General features: G+C 43.8%; 1 protein-coding gene across 1 annotated transcript in view; it reads right to left on the minus strand.

The window, feature by feature from the left end:
- Positions 1-7,222: 7,222 nt before the first annotated feature.
- LOC124615851 overlaps positions 7,223-20,676 on the minus strand; it is an 82,658-nt gene continuing 69,204 nt past the window's right edge. The window contains exon 3 of the mRNA XM_047144007.1: positions 7,223-9,786. Within this exon, the coding sequence (XP_046999963.1) occupies positions 9,139-9,786 (648 nt within the window). The 3' untranslated portion in view covers positions 7,223-9,138. The remainder of the gene's footprint in view (positions 9,787-20,676) is intronic.

Raw genomic sequence — 20,676 nt, forward strand, 5'->3', positions numbered from 1 at the left:
TAACCTCTTGTATCTGTTTCTTGCGTCTTTGTGGTTTTCTTGTCCCTTTTGTCCATTTAAGTGTTTGTTGTCCAGTTGTTGTGGTTTTTCCTTTCATTCTGTTTTGAGTTGTAAGTCTCATTGCCTTATTCTCACCCTTGTGGCATTGTTTCCTTTGGAACAAGGGACCGATGACCTTGTGGTTTGGTCCCCCCCCCCTTTTTAAATCAACCAACCAGCGTTCTTTTCTTAGTCTTATAATATATCACTGATACTCAACCAACTTATTCACATGCAATGCTGGATGACACTGAGCAAGGGTTGTTTGATGTTGCAGCACAAGTCCATTGCGTCACATCATCCTTGTACATCACTCAGAGCTGGCTTTAAATTGGATACTGTGTCCCTGTGCCTATTCACATGCTTTATTTTGTATGACGTCCCAGGAAACTGCCATTTCTTCTTTATATTTCTCATGCGCAAATGCCACCACTTAGATTTCAATACTTTTCAAATATCCACTCTGTGGGCCACTGAAAGCTTTCCAGGTCAACTTCACATTTTTCAGACATTGTTTGTCCTTTTACCATCTCTCAACATTGGCTTCTGTTTCTCCACATTTCCTCAAAGCTGCACAATTGTTTGTTGCTTTTGTAATGCTGAACAACCGAGGGTTTGAAATTTGCTCCATAGTAATGTATGCATCCTGTTAAAAAATTTGATCATGTAAATTGAGGGTAGAAGTGGGGAAAGGGAAAGGGAAGGGAAGGAACTATTGATGTCAGCAGCATCAGGACTTTATGTGGAATCAGTGGCAATGAGTGGCAAATGTGTGCCAGACTGGGATTCAAACTCGCTATCTCCTGCTTACTAGGCAGTTACGTTAACCACTGCACCATACAGATGCAATGCTTATTGCACTTGGGTGGACTATATTCACATGCCTCCTGGCTAATCCACCCAGTGCCACCTATCTGCACCTCCATGCTCGCTACTTTGAGATTTCTGCAGCAGGTTGAACATTATTGAGCATCTGCACTGAAGATGGTCGATTCATTACCCATCAAGACACTGTACATTTATATAAAAAATCTGATGTTGGACCACATTGCTCCACACAATGACCCATTAAACATTGTACTAGACAGTTTAGAAGTGGAATCTCCGATGTCAAACAACATCTAATTAAAAAATTGCTGTGAGAGACACTTCCTGCTGTTATATACACTCCTGGAAATGGAAAAAAGAACACATTGACACCGGTGTGTCAGACCCACCATACTTGCTCCGGACACTGCGAGAGGGCTGTACAAACAATGATCACACGCACGGCACAGCAGGCACACCAGGAACCGCGGTGTTGGCCGTCGAATGGCGCTAGCTGCGCAGCATTTGTGCACCGCCGCCGTCAGTGTCAGCCAGTTTGCCATGGCATACGGAGCTCCATCGCAGTCTTTAACACTGGTAGCATGCCGCGACAGTGTGGACGTGAACCGTATGTGCAGTAGACGGACTTTGAGCGAGGGCGTATAGTGGGCATGCGGGAGGCCGGGTGGACGTACCGCCGAATTGCTCAACACGTGGGGCGTGAGGTCTCCACAGTACATCGATGTTGTTGCCAGTCGCCAGTGGTCGGCGGAAGGTGCACGTGCCCGTCGACCTGGGACCGGACCGCAGCGACGCACGGATGCACGCCAAGACCGTAGGATCCTACGCAGTGCCGTAGGGGACCGCACCGCCACTTCCCAGCAAATTAGGGACACTGTTGCTCCTGCGGTATCGGCGAGGACCATTCGCAACCGTCTCCATGAAGCTGGGCTACGGTCCCGCACACCATTAGGCCGTCTTCCGCTCACGCCCCAACATCGTGCAGCCCGCCTCCAGTGGTGTCGCGACAGGCGTGAATGGAGGGACGAATGGAGACGTGTCGTCTTCAGCGATGAGAGTCGCTTCTGCCTTGGTGCCAATGATGGTCGTATGCGTGTCTGGCGCCGTGCAGGTGAGCGCCACAATCAGGACTGCATACGACCGAGGCACACAGAGCCAACACCCGGGATCATGGTGTGGGGAGCGATCTCCTACGCTGGCCGTACACCACTGGTGATCGTCGAGGGGACACTGAATAGTGCACGGTACATCCAAACCGTCATCGAACCCATCGTTCTACCATTCCTAGACCGGCAAGGGAACTTGCTGTTCCAACAGGACAATGCACGTCCGCATGTATCCCGTGCCACCCAACGTGCTCTAGAAGGTGTAAGTCAACTACCCTGGCCAGCAAGATCTCCGGATCTGTCCCCCATTGAGCATGTTTGGGACTGGATGAAGCGTCGTCTCACGCGGTCTGCACGTCCAGCACGAACGCTGGTCCAACTGAGGCGCCAGGTGGAAATGGCATGGCAAGCCGTTCCACAGGACTACATCCAGCATCTCTACGATCGTCTCCATGGGAGAATAGCAGCCTGCATTGCTGCGAAAGGTGGATATACACTGTACTAGTGCCGACATTGTGCATGCTCTGTTGCCTGTGTCTATGTGCCTGTGGTTCTGTCAGTGTGATCATGTGATGTATCTGACCCCAGGAATGTGTCAATAAAGTTTCCCCTTCCTGGGACAATGAATTCACGGTGTTCTTATTTCAATTTCCAGGAGTGTAACAACGCTCCAAGCACATAAGTATGTTCAAGGTTAACGTGGCAGGTGTGGCAGAAAGTAGAGGGACAGCATAATGGAAGCTTAAGGTTCTGTTTGATAAGGAAAAGGAAAACTCTGCATCATATGCTGTGAATGTAAGATGACTGCCTACTTCCGGGCAAAAAAATTTGGTAAAATCCTTGTCTTGGATTCAGACGTAAATAGTAGTTCTGCCAAGACCAACAGTATTCTCAAGAAGCATAACATCAAAGTCTTACATTGGCCAGACAACTAGGACTGTGGACCTTGATCAATAAAAAATAAATGAGGCTTCTGGCACAGACGCCAGATACTGGGACAGTGTTAACAGTAAAGTCAGTAGAGATAAAGTTGGTGGAAAACCTCATGAAGACGACACTGGGTACTAGCTCAGCAATATCTGGGATCCTGCACTGAAGTTGCCAAAAGTGAAATGGTTGCAGCAGAAGAACTCAACAAAAAGAAGTGCTGAGAATAAGGACATGGGGAATGAATTGCAGACAGAGCACCAAGGGCTGACTATGAAGAGGGGAGGCAGCAGGTATAAACACTGGACCCAGTCCACTTGACTAACAGTCATAGGTATTTCATGATGTAGACCATGAGTCAAGTTGTTGAAACACTGTGTGTTGATGGCACTTATATCCAGCAGAAGACACGACACCTCGAGATGTAAGCTGACCATCAGGACAGCCTGAAGAACTACATTTTAAATTCTTCTAATTACATATTTTACAGGGTTTGCTTTTATGTTGACATTATTCTCACATCATTTACATTTCAGCAACACAAAAAATTATATCTGATTCATTAGGCCAGGTTCTCTGTACTGGCGATCGTGAATTCATACACCTTTGTTTCATCAATCTGTATTAAAAGTGATATTCTAAAACTTACCATCAGGGAGGAAATGCATCATGACAATACCAGAGCTAGTACTGTGTTTGCTGCGAGAGTTTAACTTTGTAGGAATTTCAAGATTAAGATTTGCAAAGAAAGTCCTTCATTTTCATATTTTGCACATCTTTATTTCATCTGTTACATTCATAAGAATTTTATACTGTTATCATGCACCAATACAATGAAATATAAAACAAAAAACTGACTGAATTAGATTACAGGTCTTTTGCTCTTTGCACAAGTTATCTTAATAGCTGCCATCATATCTGCAGTTCAGATTTCTTTATTCTGAACACACAGAAATATATAACACAATTTCCAGTTCAAGTTTTAATTCTTAAATATTACATTAAGTAGAAATCATTTAACAACAAAGATTAAATTAGTATTGAAATTAGTTCATTGGTTCTAAAAACTGGTTTTGATGAAAAAGTCTGATGACTGTATCTGACATTTCATCTGAGGAACTGTGAAACACATTAGAAATTACATGCAGTAAAAAATATGTTTTTAGTGTTAATATTAGGATCAACATTTCTTTGCTACATGAGCAAAACAGAAAATAGCTGATAGAGAGTACCCAAGTTGAGAAACTGGCTTTCATAAATTTTAATTTTTTACAATATCAAATTAACTACATGTGCAATTGACATCCATGTCTGCCTGGTGCATGACACACTGTTCAACCTATAAATGCTGTTTGTTTCTGCTGAAAATATAAGTGAAATACTTGGTTTCTCATGGAATTATTCCAAGTTTGGTTGCACATTATCATTCTTATGTATGCAAGGAACAAAAGCATAACAGGAAAATTAAGTAATGAGATCTTTTGAAGAAAATGTTACCGTATTTGTGCTATGGACTAGGATATCAAATTGGACAGTGTTTGAGAATGGTAATGTTAAAAATAGCAAGAGACAAAACACGAATATTCTTCTAAGACTATTGTCGCACAATTAATACCACCAAAGACAACAGCATGCATGAAAACTAACTTTAATGACTTTGGTATAACTTTAATATGATTTTTCAGGCTTTTTTGCTTGATTGATTAATGGTGTGCATAAAATGGAAAGAATAACTTTGCAGAACACTCAGAAGCACACACTGAAGAAAACAATACTTTTTGTAGATAACGATAGAAAAGGAAGATTAAGGTTTAACAGTGACATCATTAAGACAAAGCACAAGCTTGGATCATAAAAAAAGGGGGGGGGGGGGAAGAAATTGATCATGCTTTGCCTTAAGCAGTTCACGGAAACTGTGGAAAACCTGAATCTGGTTAACTAAACAAGGATTTGAACTGCACTAGTGCAAGTCCAGTGTCTTACCCCTATTCCACCTTGTTTGGTACATTTTCCTGGGCACAGTTCACTTCCCTTCCTGAGACTGCAGTAGCAATTGTTTTATTGTAAAATGGTGAAATAATCTCACAATGAATTATTAACCGAGGCAAAGTATATAATAGTGTATGTAGTCTGTGAAAATAGTCAATAATTCTGCCCATGACTATTAAAATCATAATGTTTATAAGGTTACCATTGGCCACAGAGACTAAGCCAATGACTACATTGTTAAAAACACAGTGAATGTTCAATGTGACAAACTAACATAATGACCTGCTCCTTTATTTGAAGCACTTAATACAAATGTAACTGTATATTATAAAATATAACGGTAAGATACTTATTTGCAAATGATCATGTTCTGTGAAAACATAGTAAAATTTCAAAATGGTTGATCATCATCCATCACTTTACAAATGTTAAAATGCGAGAAAGAGAAGGAAGGTGTTTCTTAAAGTTCTTATTAAGTGTATGTAGTCTGTGACTACTCTCTAAGAGGTACACAGGAAGTTTGAAATACAATGAATTTAACACATCCCCAAAAGTACCAGTTATGTAAAGTAGTCAGAGACAGTTATTATAAGTGCTTGAAACAACATCTTTGATCAAAGAATTATCACCGGTGAGGTGCTGACTGAGGGGAAAAAAAACAGACAGAATGAAAAAAAAAGGGAAGGAAAATGACACAATATAGAAGAATGTCATTCTTTCTTATTAACATGATAGCAGTGTAGATACAAAAAATATAACAGGAATTAGACTCATTCACATACTTGTTAATGAAATGTAGAATGTGACAAGACATGACATGAAAAGATTATTCTATCCAAAGTAGGCAGATGTTTATTGAGCACAATGGCTATGAAAATAGTAGTACACAACTGAAACTCAGAGGCAAACTATGACACCGATATCAGTAAGATACTGACTGTCACAGGACATAGCAAAAGTGATATATCATCGATTGTCTCTTTCGCATTATGGCCAATCCCATGCATCTGTGTCAGCTAATTCATATAATTTTTGAATCCATTCTTAAAGTTGATGCAGTTGATTAAAGTCCCTGCTCTTTCTAATTGCCTGAGCATCGTTTATAAATGCACAAACATAACAGGAGATATTGAAGGCACTTACCAAATTCTTTGGAATAATGTTTCCACATACTGTCATCTCTAATAATGGCGCACAGTTTATCTAGCAATAAATTTCAATTTTTTACCACCAATAATATCATCCATAATTGATTTCCTTCTTAATCTACTCCTAGAGTAAGGGGAAAGTGGAAAATCTAACATGCATATTTGAATGTCACATGACAGATGTAGCTAGGGAAATTATAAGACAGGCATTAACTGGACTTTACGAGTATGTGTGTCGTGTTTCAACATTTGGAGCTGTACCACTACAGAGCACACTGCCATCACTGTACATGGTTAAGTGCGTCATGCTGCTTATTTCAATGCATGGCAATTAATTTTGTTGGATTAATAAGTGTCATTGTCTAAATACTACTGGATGTTTGTGTTTTTTATTTGTTATGTGTTCAATGTGGAACCATGGTAAAAGCTGACGGATCGTCTAGTGTAGTCTGCAGATTTGGAGATGCTGAACTGAGTTATTTCTTACCCAACAGCCACTCCTCACGGAAGATGTGTTCTGCTGTGTTAGGAATACTGCTGATGATTATTGTAATTGGAAAAAAAGAAAAGACAAGAAGATATCAGTGTTAAAGTAATCTTGTATTGGTTCATTTTCAGTCTCATTTGCTTTCGCATGCTTGTTAATAAATGTAACATATTTTTATAATGGAAGTTTTGAAAACCAATAAGGAGTTGTTTGATGAATTTTTATCTGTGACATTTACCAGAAATTATTTAACCTTGTATATTTGAAACAGAATTCATAAATCACAGATAAACCACATCAAAATTGAAATCTAAATACGATAGCAATTTAGACAATATATTAATTTCAGACTATATATGATGAATGGAGATTTAAGACTGAATATTTTGATTATTACTGAAAAGAAAGTTGATATAAATTATATACCAGTGAAAAGTATTACATTAAATTACCTGAAAAGTGATGAATGATCAGAAATATTTAAAAGTTAAAAAAATAATTTCAGTTTATTTGAGTAAACAATTTTAAACTCTGACATTAATCCAGGTTGCTGTAATGCAGCTGTTTAACATTTCTGGTTTTCATGGTAATGCACTAAACAGCACTGTAAAATGTTATGCAATTTTTGAGGGAACATACTGTTGAAAAGAGACGGAAACTGTGCTGCCCCCCCCCCCCCCCCCCCACTATTCTTTTAAAGATCTTTTGAATTTATACCTGAACAAATTATCTCTCTTTGGAAACAAACTGATATACTGACACGTTTGATAAAAGCAGATTATTACTTAATGCCGACTACTGATTTTTTACCACGCAAAACTACACATACATTCAGGAGCATAATGCTTTGGTATGAGCCTTCATGTATGAATGGCAAAATCCCTGTAGAATTATTCCACACTAGATAATTCTGGACTATTCTCACTTCTTCAGCTGCCCGCTTCCCATACGTGTTCAAAATGATCCCCTCATTTCCATAAAGGTGCTCTTATTTGGATGTGGTTATTTTGGTAAGTGCCTAGTATAATTGACAGCATAGTGAATGTGTGTATGGTGACCTCACATCCTTGTAAACAATAGCCACCAATCATGGTACTTTTTTACTTCAAATCAACCAGCTACATCTGTGTAGCCACTTCCACCATCACTGCTGTCATGTCCAGCAAGTACATCTGCAGCAACTGTTTCACTTCTGGTGGTACACAGTGCCTTGGGTAAAGTCATTATGCCCATGGGCAACTCAGAACTTCATAACAGTGGGGTCATTAAATCATGACCTTCGGATCACCCCTCTGCCACTTTTTATGACTTGGCTGTGACTGTGGAGAATTTTTGCAAAAATGAATATGCTGCTGGGCACCAATTACATACCATGGCCGGCCAGCATTGATTTGAATGCCCTCAGTTCCAACCCTAGCCGAACAGGTTGGATGGTGCTGCCAGACAATGAGACATATCTTCTGCAGTGAGCACTGTCACAAGACTTCACGGTGGACCCTGAAGATGGTATATGAGCTCCAGTCATCCTTCCTTCACTGCTTCAGAGGACTGGCACTTTCAACCATATGTAGCTATTTCATCTATGGATATCTGTCTCAGTAGCACACTTGGGTTGCTCAAAGAAGCACATCACCTAAGGTTCCACCACAGAATACATATCGGAACTGCCAGTTTATTAGTTCATGCTAACTTGTATGGGCCATGTCCCCATTGCATAAAGGCTGCAGCACAGTCATTCAACTTTATTGCATCTGTGGTACTGCCTTACATTAGTATTACTGTGCCACCAGCAGAATCCATCCATTGTGACATTGACTGTAATTTGGCACTTGCTGTAGACTGTGTTATATAAGATCCTATGTGTGCTCTCAGTGGATTCTGCTGTCTCTCTGGAGTTTCCTCAAGTCATGCAATGTCACACAATTCTCAGTATTGTAACTTTGCAGCTTTGAGTTCCAAATGTGTACTTCTCTATTCATATTCTTGTGTTGAATAAAAATCTGTCTATGATAGTTACAACAAAATCTTCAAGGGCTTTCTTGAAAACTGATAACAATATGTCATTCTAACAAAAAAACACAAAGTATCTTGCACAGAGAGAGAGAGAGAGAGAGAGAGAGAGAGAGAGAGAGAGAGAGATCTTTTTGTAGATTATATGATGTCCGAAAGTCAGTGAATCGAGATGTGGTTGAATAGCTAAACTATGTCCTCTACTTCACAAGTTTGCTATTCAGTCTGGTCAGCAAACTCCCCTTGTGAACTTCAGTTTAATACATTCACAGCCCTGAAGGTCACAATTTTCCTATCAAATTAAAACTAACTTTTCCAAGTACATCAGTAGCAAGACAATGAAATTGAGGCATTTACATCCTGCAGTGCCAGTACTCATTAATATGTTTTACTTTTGTTGCAGTTACATCTTTTTGTCAAATTTATGGAATGTCTCTTGGTTACCTTTTAGCTTCTGGATAGTTTTACGTTTGATTGACACGGAAAGCATTGTGTACATTCTTCATTTATATATCAAGTATATTCTGACCGAGAAATTATATGCTACTTTTCATTTCCACTTTTAAAATTTACAACAAGAACAGTCAGAATAATGCATACAAGTTTATTGTGATGTGACTATTATTTCTGCTATAACCAATAGTAAAACAGCAAGAAAGTTGGCCTGTTGGGAAGAGCTTCTAGAAATAGAAAAAATGGCATAAAGATTACATATTTCATCATAAGTAATGTTTGCAACACACTGATATTCTGTGTTTATCATTTTCCGCAATGAACTGAGGGGGAAACTGCACAGACCTATAGAGCAAGTATTATTTTTATCATTTTCCAATAGTGTTTTGTAAAACTGAGCAAGTTCTGGTTCTGAATCTGCAATTTGTGTGATCCAACTTAAATGAATACATGAACAGACAAATTTATTATCTGATATGTATATTATACCATTATGTTCAGTAAAGGAAGAAACATTACAGTGAAGAGATCCCACATCTGCAGATTCAATGTAATTCTGCTTAAAAATGTAGATGGGGTTGGTAGAATGCGACAATAAATTTGATCTTATGTTTTCTAATGACCTAGTCATTAAATAACCAAATCTATTTCTACTTATTTCAATGTGATGTGCAGAAATGATGAATCCTCCAGGCATTACTGATCTGAATCCTGAATTATTTACCATTATGAATGTTTCAGCTTCAACATTAAATGCATGTAGTCGAATATCTTTGATATGCGAATTTTCAATAACAACCTGAAATATAAAATTAATTGTGAAGTTAATAAGTCATAACATCTTAAAGCACAAGAATTCATTGATATCCATAAATGGAACATTTGCAGTGTCTATTAAGATATGCTATTTATGAACACTATCTTTAATTATTTTGTGCACATACATTTATTCCAGAACATGAATTGTAGTTAAGACATAGTATTGCATAGATATTTAATGTTCCTGGTAAAACTCATTAATCTCTGTTACAATATTCCCCATTATCTCAGAAAACAATATTTTCTTGTCTGTGAGAAAAACTGCTTATATATTTTGCATATATTTATCTTCCTATTTTGTTAGGTAAATCCTTGTGGGCAATATAGTAAACAAAGTTAGCATGTTTATTTTGCCAAGGAGGATATTAAGGAGGGACGTTGATGAAATTGACCAAAAATGTCATTTTTCGATTTATTTTTTATTTGTTAGTACAACTCATGGACAATAAGTTCCCAAAGTTTCAATGTTGAAATCACATCCGAAGTGCCTGAAAATTAATTAAAAGTGCAACACTGCCTCCCTGCCACACCCATGTTTTGAAGCAGCACTTCAATACCGGGTCAGCGAACAAAAAACTGGATAAACTGCATTTGAATAAGTTAGTGAATGGAAGATGCGAGAAACAATGAGAAACCAGCAATGAGGCTACATCCGAAGTAAGAACATCTGCCGAAAATGTGAACTCATCTCCTAGCAGCTCCAAGCGAAAAATTGGTGAGGTGAATCTCGGTACACTGATGAATCTCGGTACACTGGATTTAGGTTAACTGACCTTGAATTATTGACTGCAGCAGTGAAATTTTCTTATGTTTGTAAGACATGTGGTAGTGATAACATTCAGATTATAGATGATCGTAAGGGAGTAGGCTTGGCAGCCAATCTGCATATTGTGTGCAAAAAATGCGATGGTGATAGCTAATTCAAAACTTTTAAATGTAAAAACTGGTACTATGAAGCTAAAATGAGGTTTACCCATGGATTGAGGTGCATTGGAGTTGGGAGAGAAGGGGGAAATTTATTGTGCGGAATAATGAATATGCCAGCACCATGCCTGAAATTTACACAAATAAACTGTGTACTGGAAAACATAATTTTTGACATGTGTGAGGACAGTATGATAGCAGCTACAGTAGAAGCTATTGCAAACAATGACCCATTAGATGAGAACGATTCTGGTCATGTTAGGACAGATCTTGTTGTGTCGTGATGGTACATTCATGGTTGGTTGGTTGGTTTGGGGGGATGAAAGGGACCAGACTGCTACGGTCATCGGTCCCTTGTTCCAAAGACAAAGAACACCCACAGAGAATAAAAACGAGGAACAGAAGAGATCACAGACGATACAGAACAAGAGAAACAGACAAGGACAAGACAAAACGAACGAAAACCACACAGAGTGTGACGGTGGTTGGCCGACCATAGAAAGAAATAAGGAAAAGCCAACCACTTAGAAACACATTAAAAAATCAGTGGAAAATCATAGGCCAAAGGCCAGAATCAACACAAAACGATAAAATAAAACAGAAACACTCAGAGTAAATGATAAAATCCCCCTGCCCGAATAAAACGTAAAACTAAGTCAGCCATAGTGGAGTCGTCTGTTAAAAGGGCAGGGAGCGTAGCAGGCAGCGCAAATGTCTGCCTGACCACAGCTAAAAGAGGGCAGGCCAACAGAATGTGGGCCACTGTCAAAGCCGCCCCGCAGCGACATACAGGAGGGTCCTCCCTGCGCAGTAAATAACTGTGTGTCAGCCGGGAGTGGCCAATGCGGAGCCGGCAAAGAACTACCGAGTCCCTGCGAGTGGCTCGCAGGGATGACCGCCACACAGCCGTCGTCTCCTTGACAGCACGGAGTTTATTGGACATTGTCAGTTCGCGCCATTCCTCGTCCCATAGCGCCAAGATTTTGCGGCGGAAGACTGCCCGCAAATCAGTCTCAGGGAGGCCAAGGTCCAGAGGTGGCTTGCTGGTGGCCTCTTTCGCCAGGCGGTCAACATGTTCGTTACCCGGGATACCGACATGACCGGGGGTCCACACAAAGACCACAGAGCGGCCGCAACAGGCGAGAGTATGCAGAGACTCGTGGATAGCCATCACCAAACGAGAACGAGGGAAACACTGGTCGAGAGCTCGTAAACCGCTCAGGGAATCGCTACAGATAACGAAGGACTCACCTGAGCAGGAGCGGATATACTCTAGGGCACGAAGGATGGCGACCAATTCAGCAGTGTAAACGCTGCAGCCATCCGGCAAGGAACGTTGTTCGGAAAGGTCCCCTAGAGTGAGCGCATATCCGACACGACCAGCAACCATCGAACCGTCAGTGTAAACAACACCAGAGCCCTGATACGTGGCCAGGATGGAATAAAAGCGGCGGCGGAAGGCCTCTTGAGGGACTGAGTCCTTAGGGCCCTGTGCCAAGTTGAGCCGAAGGCTAGGGCGACGAACACACCATGGGGGTGTATGCAAAGTAGCCCGGAAAGGAGGTGGAACAGTGAAACCCTGGAGCCCAGAGAGAAGCTCCTTGACGCGGACCGCTATTGTACAACCAGACCGGGGCCGACGTTCTGGGATACGGACGACCGACCGCGGGAACAGGAGACGATAGTTTCGATGCCCGGGCGAGCTTAGAACATGGGCAGCATAAGCGGCCAGCAAACGTTGGCGTCGGAACCGCAGTGGAGGTACACCTGCCTCCACTAGTACGCTGTCCACAGGGCTGGTGCGGAAAGCACCAGTGGCAAGGCGTATCCCGCTGTGGAGAGGAGGAGGAGGATATTAGTGTTTAACGTCCCGTCGACAACGAGGTCATTAGAGACGGAGCACAAGCTCGTGTTAGGGAAGGATGGGGAAGGAAATCGGCCGTGCCCTTTCAAAGGAACCATCCCGGCATTTGCCTGAAGCGATTTAGGGAAATCACGGAAAACCTAAATCAGGATGGCCGGAGACGGGATTGAACCGTCGTCCTCCCGAATGCGAGTCCAGTGTGCTAACCACTGCGCCACCTCGCTCGGTACTCGCTGTGGAGAATCGGGTCCAGCACCCGTAACGCAGATGGGGATGCTGAGCCATAAGCCAGGCTCCCATAATCCAGACGGGACTGGATTAACGCCTGGTAGAGCCGCAACAGTGTAGAGCGGTCGGCGCCCCAGTGGGTGTTGCTCAAGCATCTCAGAGCGTTTAGATGCCGCCAACACGTCTGTTTCAGCTGCCGGATATGAGGCAGCCAAGTCAACCGGGCATCGAAAACCACCCCCAAAAACCTGTGGGTCTCCACCACAGCAAGGAGTTCGTCGGCAAGATAAAGCCGCGGCTCAGGATGGACTGTTCGGCACCGGCAGAAATGCATAACACAGGTCTTGGCTGCCGAAAACTGAAACCCATGCGCTACAGCCCAAGACTGCGCCTTACGGATAGCGCCCTGTAGCTGACGTTCAACAGCTGCAATGCCAGTAGAGCTGTAATAAAGGCAGAAGTCGTCAGCATACAGGGAAGCGGAGACAGAATTTCCCACGGCCGCAGCAAGCCTGTTAATGGCTATTAAAAACAGACAGACACTTAAATCAGAGCCCTGTGGCACACCGTTCTCCTGGACGTGGGAGGAACTATACGAGGCCGCGACTTGCACGCGGAAGGTACGACACGACAGAAAATTGCGGATAAAAATCGGCAGAGGACCCCGAAGACCCCATCCATGAAGCGTAGAAAGAATGTGATGACGCCACGTCGTATCGTACGCCTTCCGCATGTCGAAAAAGACAGCGACCAGGTGCTGACGGCGGGAAAAGGCAGTACGGATGGCCGACTCCAGGTTCACCAGATTGTCGGCGGCGGAGCGGCCTTTACGGAACCCACCCTGAGATGGAGCCAGAAGGCCCCGAGACTCCAGTACCCAATGCAAGCGCTGGCTCACCATCCGTTCAAGCAACTTGCAAAGAACGTTGGTGAGGCTAATGGGACGGTAGCTGTCCACCTCCAGAGGGTTCTTTCCAGGTTTCAAAACGGGGATGACAATGCCTTCCCGCCATTGCGACGGAAACTCCCCCTCGACCCAAAGACGGTTGTAAAGATCGAGAAGGCGCCGCTGGCAGTCCACTGAAAGGTGTTTCAGCATCTGACAGTGGATGCCATCTGGCCCAGGAGCGGTATCAGGGCAAGCAGCGAGGGCACTGCGAAATTCCCACTCACTAAATGGAGCATTGTAAGATTCTGGGTGGTTGGTGCGAAACGAAAGGCTCCGACGTTCCATCCGCTCTTTAATGGAGCGGAAGGCCTGGGGGTAATTCGCAGAAGCGGAACTCATAGCAAAATGCTCTGCTAAGCGATTGGCAATGACGTCGGAGTCAGTACAAACTGCTCCATTCAGTGAGAGCGCAGGGACGCTGGCAGGTGGCCGATAGCCGTAGACGCGTCGAATCTTGGCCCAGACCTGCGAGGGAGTGACATGGAGGCCAATGGTGGACACATACCGCTCCCAGCACTCCTTCTTGCCTTGGCGGATAAGGAGGCGGGCCCGCGCACGCAGCCGTTTGAAGGCGATAAGGTGGTCGAGGGAGGGGTGTCGCTTGTGACGTTGGAGCGCCCGCCGGCGATCTTTAATCGCTTCAGCGATCTCAGGCGACCACCAAGGCACAGCCTTCCGCCGAGGGGACCCACAGGAATGGGGAATGGCAGATTCGGCGGCAGTAACGATGCCGGTGGTGACCGATTGAACCACCGCATCAATGTCATCGGTAGAGAGAGGCTCAAAAGCGGCAGTGGAGGAGAACAAGTCCCAGTCAGCCTTATTCATAGCCCATCTGCTAGGGCGCCCAGAAGAGTGGCGCTGTGGTAGTGACAAAAAGATCGGAAAATGGTCACTACCACACAGGTCGTCATGCACACTCCATTGGACAGACGGTAAGAGGCTATGGCTACAGATTGAAAGGTCAATGGCGGAGTAGGTGCCATGCGCCACACTGAAGTGTGTGAAGGCACCATCATTTAACAGCGAGAGATCGAGCTGCGACAATAAATGCTCAACGATGGCGCCTCCACCTGTGGCCACTGACCCACCCCACAGAGGGTTATGGGCGTTGAAGTCGCCCAATAGCAAGAAAGGTGGCGGCAATTGGGCGACCAATGCAGCCAGGACATGCTGCGAGACATCACCATCCGGCGGAATGTAAAGACTGCAGACAGTAACAGCCTGTGGCGTCCACACGCGTACAGCGACAGCCTCTAAAGGCGTCTGGAGAGGGACAGACTCGCTGTGCAGAGTGTGAAGAACATATATGCAGACGCCACCAGACACCCTTTCATAAGCTGCTCGGTTCTTATAATAACCCCGATAGCCACGGAGGGCGGGGGTTCGCATTGCTGGAAACCAAGTTTCCTGGAGAGCAATGCAGAAGAAAGGGTGAAGGCCGATAAGTTGGCGGAGCTCAGCTAGATGGTGGAAGAAACCGCCGCAGTTCCACTGGAGGATGGTGTTGTCCATGGCTGGGAAAGGCGTGACGGGACTGGGAAGGCAGATTACGCCGCTGGGTCACCTGCTGCCTCCAAGTGAGCACCTGCGCCAGTGCTTTCCATGGCGCTGGAGGGACTGGCGAGATCGAGGTCCTCAGCGGACGCCAGGATCTCCACCTCGTCCTCAGACGCAGAGTTTGAGGGTGGCGGTGGGACAGGTGCCACCGCAATGTCAGGTTGCTTGGGAGCCTTTTTCTTCAACGGCTTCGCACGCTGTGCCTTGGGAGGGTCTGGCTGGGAGGGCCCCACTGGGTCAGCCTCAGGGACGGACGACGACCGTGAAGCCCTATGACCAGCGACCGGTTGTTGTTTCAAAACTTTTCGTGGGTCCGCTTTGACACTGGGCAAAGCCTGGGAAGGGAGGGCCCCAAGAGACCCCTTCCTGGCTGGAGTGGCCGAAGAAGCCCTACGCTTCTCCGGCTGGGAAGGGGGGACGAATGTCCCCGATGGTTGGGGTGGTGTTGCTCCTGGAGTAGATGGAGCAACAGTGGGCGAAGTGCCCCCCACAACCAAGGGGGCCGGTGCATTGAGACATAGCTGAGAGGCAGCAGTACGTGACGACACGGGAGAGGATCGGACTGCTTGTGCAGCAGCGGCATAGGTGGATGTCATGGGCACGGGATGTAGCCGCTCATATTTCCGCCTTGCCTCGGTGTAGGTCAGGCGGTCCAGGGTCTTATATTCCATTATCTTCCTTTCCTTCTGGAAGATCCGACAGTCCGGTGAGCAGGGGGAATGGTGTTCTCCACAGTTAACACAAATGGGAGGCGGAGCACATGGAGTATCAGGATGCGAAGGACGTCCGCAATCCCGACACGTGATGCTGGAAGTACAGCGAGATGACATGTGCCCGAACTTCCAGCATTTAAAACACCGCATCGGAGGAGGTATATATGGTTTCACATCACAACGGTAAACCATCACCTTAACCTTTTCGGGTAAGACATCACCCTCAAAGGCCAAGATGAAGGCACCGGTGGCTACCTGATTATCCCTCGGACCCCGATGGACGCGCCGGACGAAGTGAACACCTCGTCGTTCGAGGTTGGCGCGTAATTCATCGTCGGACTGCAGAAGAAGATCCCTGTGGAATATAATACCCTGGACCATGTTGAGACTCTTATGCGGCGTGATGCTAACGGAAACATCCCCCAACTTGTCACAATTGAGCAACCACCGTGACTGGGCAGAGGATGCCGTTTTGATGAGCACAGAACCAGAGCGCATCTTGGACAGGCCCTCCACCTCCCCGAACTTGTCCTCTAAATGCTCCACAAAAAACTGGGGCTTGGTCGACATGAAAGGTTCTCCATCAACCCGCGTACACACGAGGTACCGGGGTGAATATTCTCCACTGCCTTCTTGAGCAAGTCGTTCCTCCCATGGAGTAGCTAGGGAGGGAAACGATCTCTGATCCAATTTCTTCACGTTGAGGTTAGACCTCGATCGCTTAGAGACTGCTGGTGGAGGCCCACCAGCGATAGATGATGTACCACGCTTCATTGCGGGTCATCCGCCCTGATGCCACCTACTCCGACCAAGGGCCCTCCCCACGGGCGCCACCCAGCCACAGCAAAGGCCACCTGGCAGGATGGCCATTGCCGGGAGTCCTGATGCCCCAGGGAGATGGGCATCTACTCCTTGGCATACGTGGGGAGTGAACGGCGCAGGCATCAGTAGAGTGATCCCTGTGTTGTCAGGGGGCTACAACCAAGAGGGTACATGGCGACCCCACCACAACGGACTGGCTACCGTGCTGGATCTTAGGTGCAAAAATGGCCAAGGTCGTCGTCACAGTTAAAAGAACACTGCAGAGTGCAGCGTGGTAATCGCCCAAGAGATCGAAAACGAGCAGGACACCATTGCAACGACGAGAAAGACGGCGATAGGTCTAATTGCACGAAGGATACAGTGCACCATGTAAGGTGCCCTTCCCCAATTGGCTCGCTCTTCGGAATAATTTAGATAGATGGAGGTCAAACCCGAGAGGGGACCATCACATAAGGCCGAAACGTTTGAGACTCCTTTTAGTCGCCTCTTACGACAGGCAGGAATACCACGGGCCTATTCTAACCCCCGAACCCGCAGGGGGGGGTACATTCATGAAAAGAGGGCATACGTCTTTATATGGTGTGTCAAGTGTCATAAGTATTGACACAGGGGAGGTACTAGATGTTCAAGTTATGAGCAGATTCTGCCATAACTGTGCACTTAGTGCAGAATGTGAAGAAGATGTAAAAGGACATAACTGCAGGAAAACACTTTCTGATTCTAGTGGTGGAATGGAAGGAGCTGGTATGCAAATTATTTTTAAGAGATCTGTCAAGGAACGTTGTGTCAGATATGTGAAATATCTTGGGGATGGTGACTCCAGAGCATTCAAGTCTGTGAATGAGAGCAAACCTTATGGAGAACTTTCAACTGAGAAACTTGAATGCATAGGTCACATCCAGAAGAGAATGGGCTCAAGATTGAGGAAACTTGTCAGTGACATGAAGGGCAAAAAGTTGGAAGATGGAAAGGGCATTGGTGGACACACCAGACTCACAAAGAAGATGACAGACTCTCTTCAAGTGTATTATGGCAAAGCTATCAGACAGAACCTATCCAGTGTAAATGATCTGAAAAGTGCAGTATGGGCTACATATTTCCACATGTTGTCAACAGATGAACACGCTATTCAAAGTCTGTGCCACATTAGCTGGTATAAATATGTACAAGCTCAGAGGGGTAACAACCCCTACATTCACAAGGAGAGGCTTCCAAATTGTATCCAGGATCTTGTCAAGCCCACTTACAAGTTTCTGGCCAATCCTGTACTTCTCAAAAAGTGTGTTCATGGCAAAACCCAAAATCCAAATGAGTCTCTAAATTCACTCATATGGAAACAATGCCCTAAAAACACATTTGCATCAGCTACAGTTGTCAGAATTGCAACTTATGATGCAGTTATTGTATTTAATGATGGGAATGTTGGGAGGATGAAGGTATTAGAAAGAATGAGCTTCAAGATAGGAAATTTTACTCTAGACATCCTAAGAAAAATAGATTCACAGAGCGTCTCTGCAGCTGAAAAGTCAGTTGAAGACCTGGTAAAGGAAAGAAGACAGACAACAAGAAACCAGAAGAGAAGCCTTGAAGGGAAAGACAACCCAGAGTACACATGTGGTGCCTTCTGAAGAAGTGACATAAGGAAAAAAGTTAGGTTGAACTTTAAATTGTGTTTCCTGAGAAGTTTGTTTTTTAAAGTTTATGTACCTTTTCCTCAGATTATATGAATGCTAGAATTATGAAATTTAGTACACATATTTCTGCAAACCTAATAAACATTGTCTCAAGAGCAAATTTTGAAATTCTGATTGCAAGCTGAGATATGTGGCAAAGTGCTTGGAATTTTGCATGAATTTAAAATTGTACTTGTGGAATTAGAATTTAAAAAATTATGAAAATTCTCCTATTTGACCTGTTCCAGAAACATCATGAGATAAGCTTACAACATATAAAGAGAGGAAACAGAGAAATTTTTGTAGAAATGTCTTGAATACTTTCTGAGAAAAAGGAACATATACATTAGTTTTTGAAAATAAAACTTCAAATTTCATTTAAAAAAGTTGAATATACATAATCAAAGGATTTTATATGTAAATGTGTTACTTTCATGTAAAGCATGGTACAAAATTTCATTGCCATATCTCCAAAACTGTGTATTTGGTGTATTTTTGAAGTAGTGTGTGGTTTTCATCAACATCCCCCCTTAAAAATCTGTGCACTGCTAATAACTGACAGTGAAGCATGAGCATCTTTCAGGGACATGGAGCTCTGAATTTAGGATTGCTCATCTCTGTTTGTGCAGAGCTGTCCTTAACATGAAAGTCGTTTGAACACAACAATGGTTTACTAGACTTGGTGCTACTGGAGGTACTGCCTTCCTCCAGCCTGTGAACTGACTTACCCAAAAGTTATAAGGAGACTTGCACTTATTATGTAACCCAAAGCCATTATGAACAAGCTTTAGTGAAAAATCTGAGTTATGATACAAGTGAAAACACATGAGTGGTTAGTCCTAAAATAACTTCTATTAAAGACATTGGCCAGCAAGGTGCAACACACAACTGGTTTGAAGTGCTACATAATATGTGGGGTGATCTTGAACTAATTCATTTGTTGACTTTGAAAAACAAAAGTGTAGTGCATTGATAACAAATAATCAAAGAGACAAAATGCTTATCATAACTGATAGTCAATGAAGGAACTGTGGGAAATTGCTACAGGACAAATTAGTTAGCCACTTCACTCTGCAAAGTATTATAAAACCTGGTGCACCCATCAAGGAAGTTACTACAAACACAGACAAATCAACTGAGAACCTTTCAGGAAATTGATGGCTCAAATGACACAGCAAAACCTCTGGAAAAATTGCATAGGAACATAACAGATTCTCTGGAATGCATACTGGAACTAGCCCACAAAATCAATGGAATAATTCATCCAGCACCTTTTACATCAGATGCCCAAGGGCTGAATGTAAAAATTAAGTTCTGAATCACTTCATGATAGAAAAATCAATACTGCTATAAATGTGTGTACAAAGAAACACTCCAAATTTCAACACTGAATGGCTGGAAAGAAAAATACACAGCTCATTGTCTCCATGTAAACAGATTCACATTTGCAATAGGCATACCTCTTTCATGTGTATGGCAAAAATAGAAAAGCCAAATACAGTGTTCTCTAATGTCCATCTTATGTGGTATACTTTGCTGCTGTTAAGTTGGCCACATACTACTTTGATTACTGCAGAGGCAGATTCTGTACATGGGCTATTGCCTGTATTTCTCATACTTACAGCACGGATGGTTTGAAGATGGACACATGTATCTGAAACTAGCCACCATCAAGAAACAAAAAATGGATACTTCTCAATGCAACATATGGCAGAGCTACAACCATTTACTTCAATATTAAGACAAAATTCAGACCTATTTTTGACCTGCAGCTTGCTGCAAGTTCATAATTATGCATCAGTATGTGAGCACAAACAAGCAAAAGGGAAGAAACAACAGCACACCTACTGAGCTGAATTTCAAACCAATACATACAGCAACAGTGCAGTCGTTAATGGATAGACAGGTGAAAAAAGAACTGTAATACACTGGGAATTGGAAACAGCTTGACAGAGGAACTACAGAGTCCCACAACCAGTGTACAAACAAGGCAAAAGCCAAACAACAAGACTAATCAGGATATTTTTTCTACTAAAGACACTAGTACAAAAAGTGAGTTAAGTGGTCAAGCAAAAAATAATATAATCCCCGTACTCAACTTTAATTGCTCCATGAGAATATTCAATCACTGTCCAAT

This window comes from Schistocerca americana, chromosome 5, assembly GCF_021461395.2.
Source record: "Schistocerca americana isolate TAMUIC-IGC-003095 chromosome 5, iqSchAmer2.1, whole genome shotgun sequence".
Taxonomy (NCBI): Eukaryota; Metazoa; Arthropoda; class Insecta; order Orthoptera; family Acrididae; genus Schistocerca; species Schistocerca americana.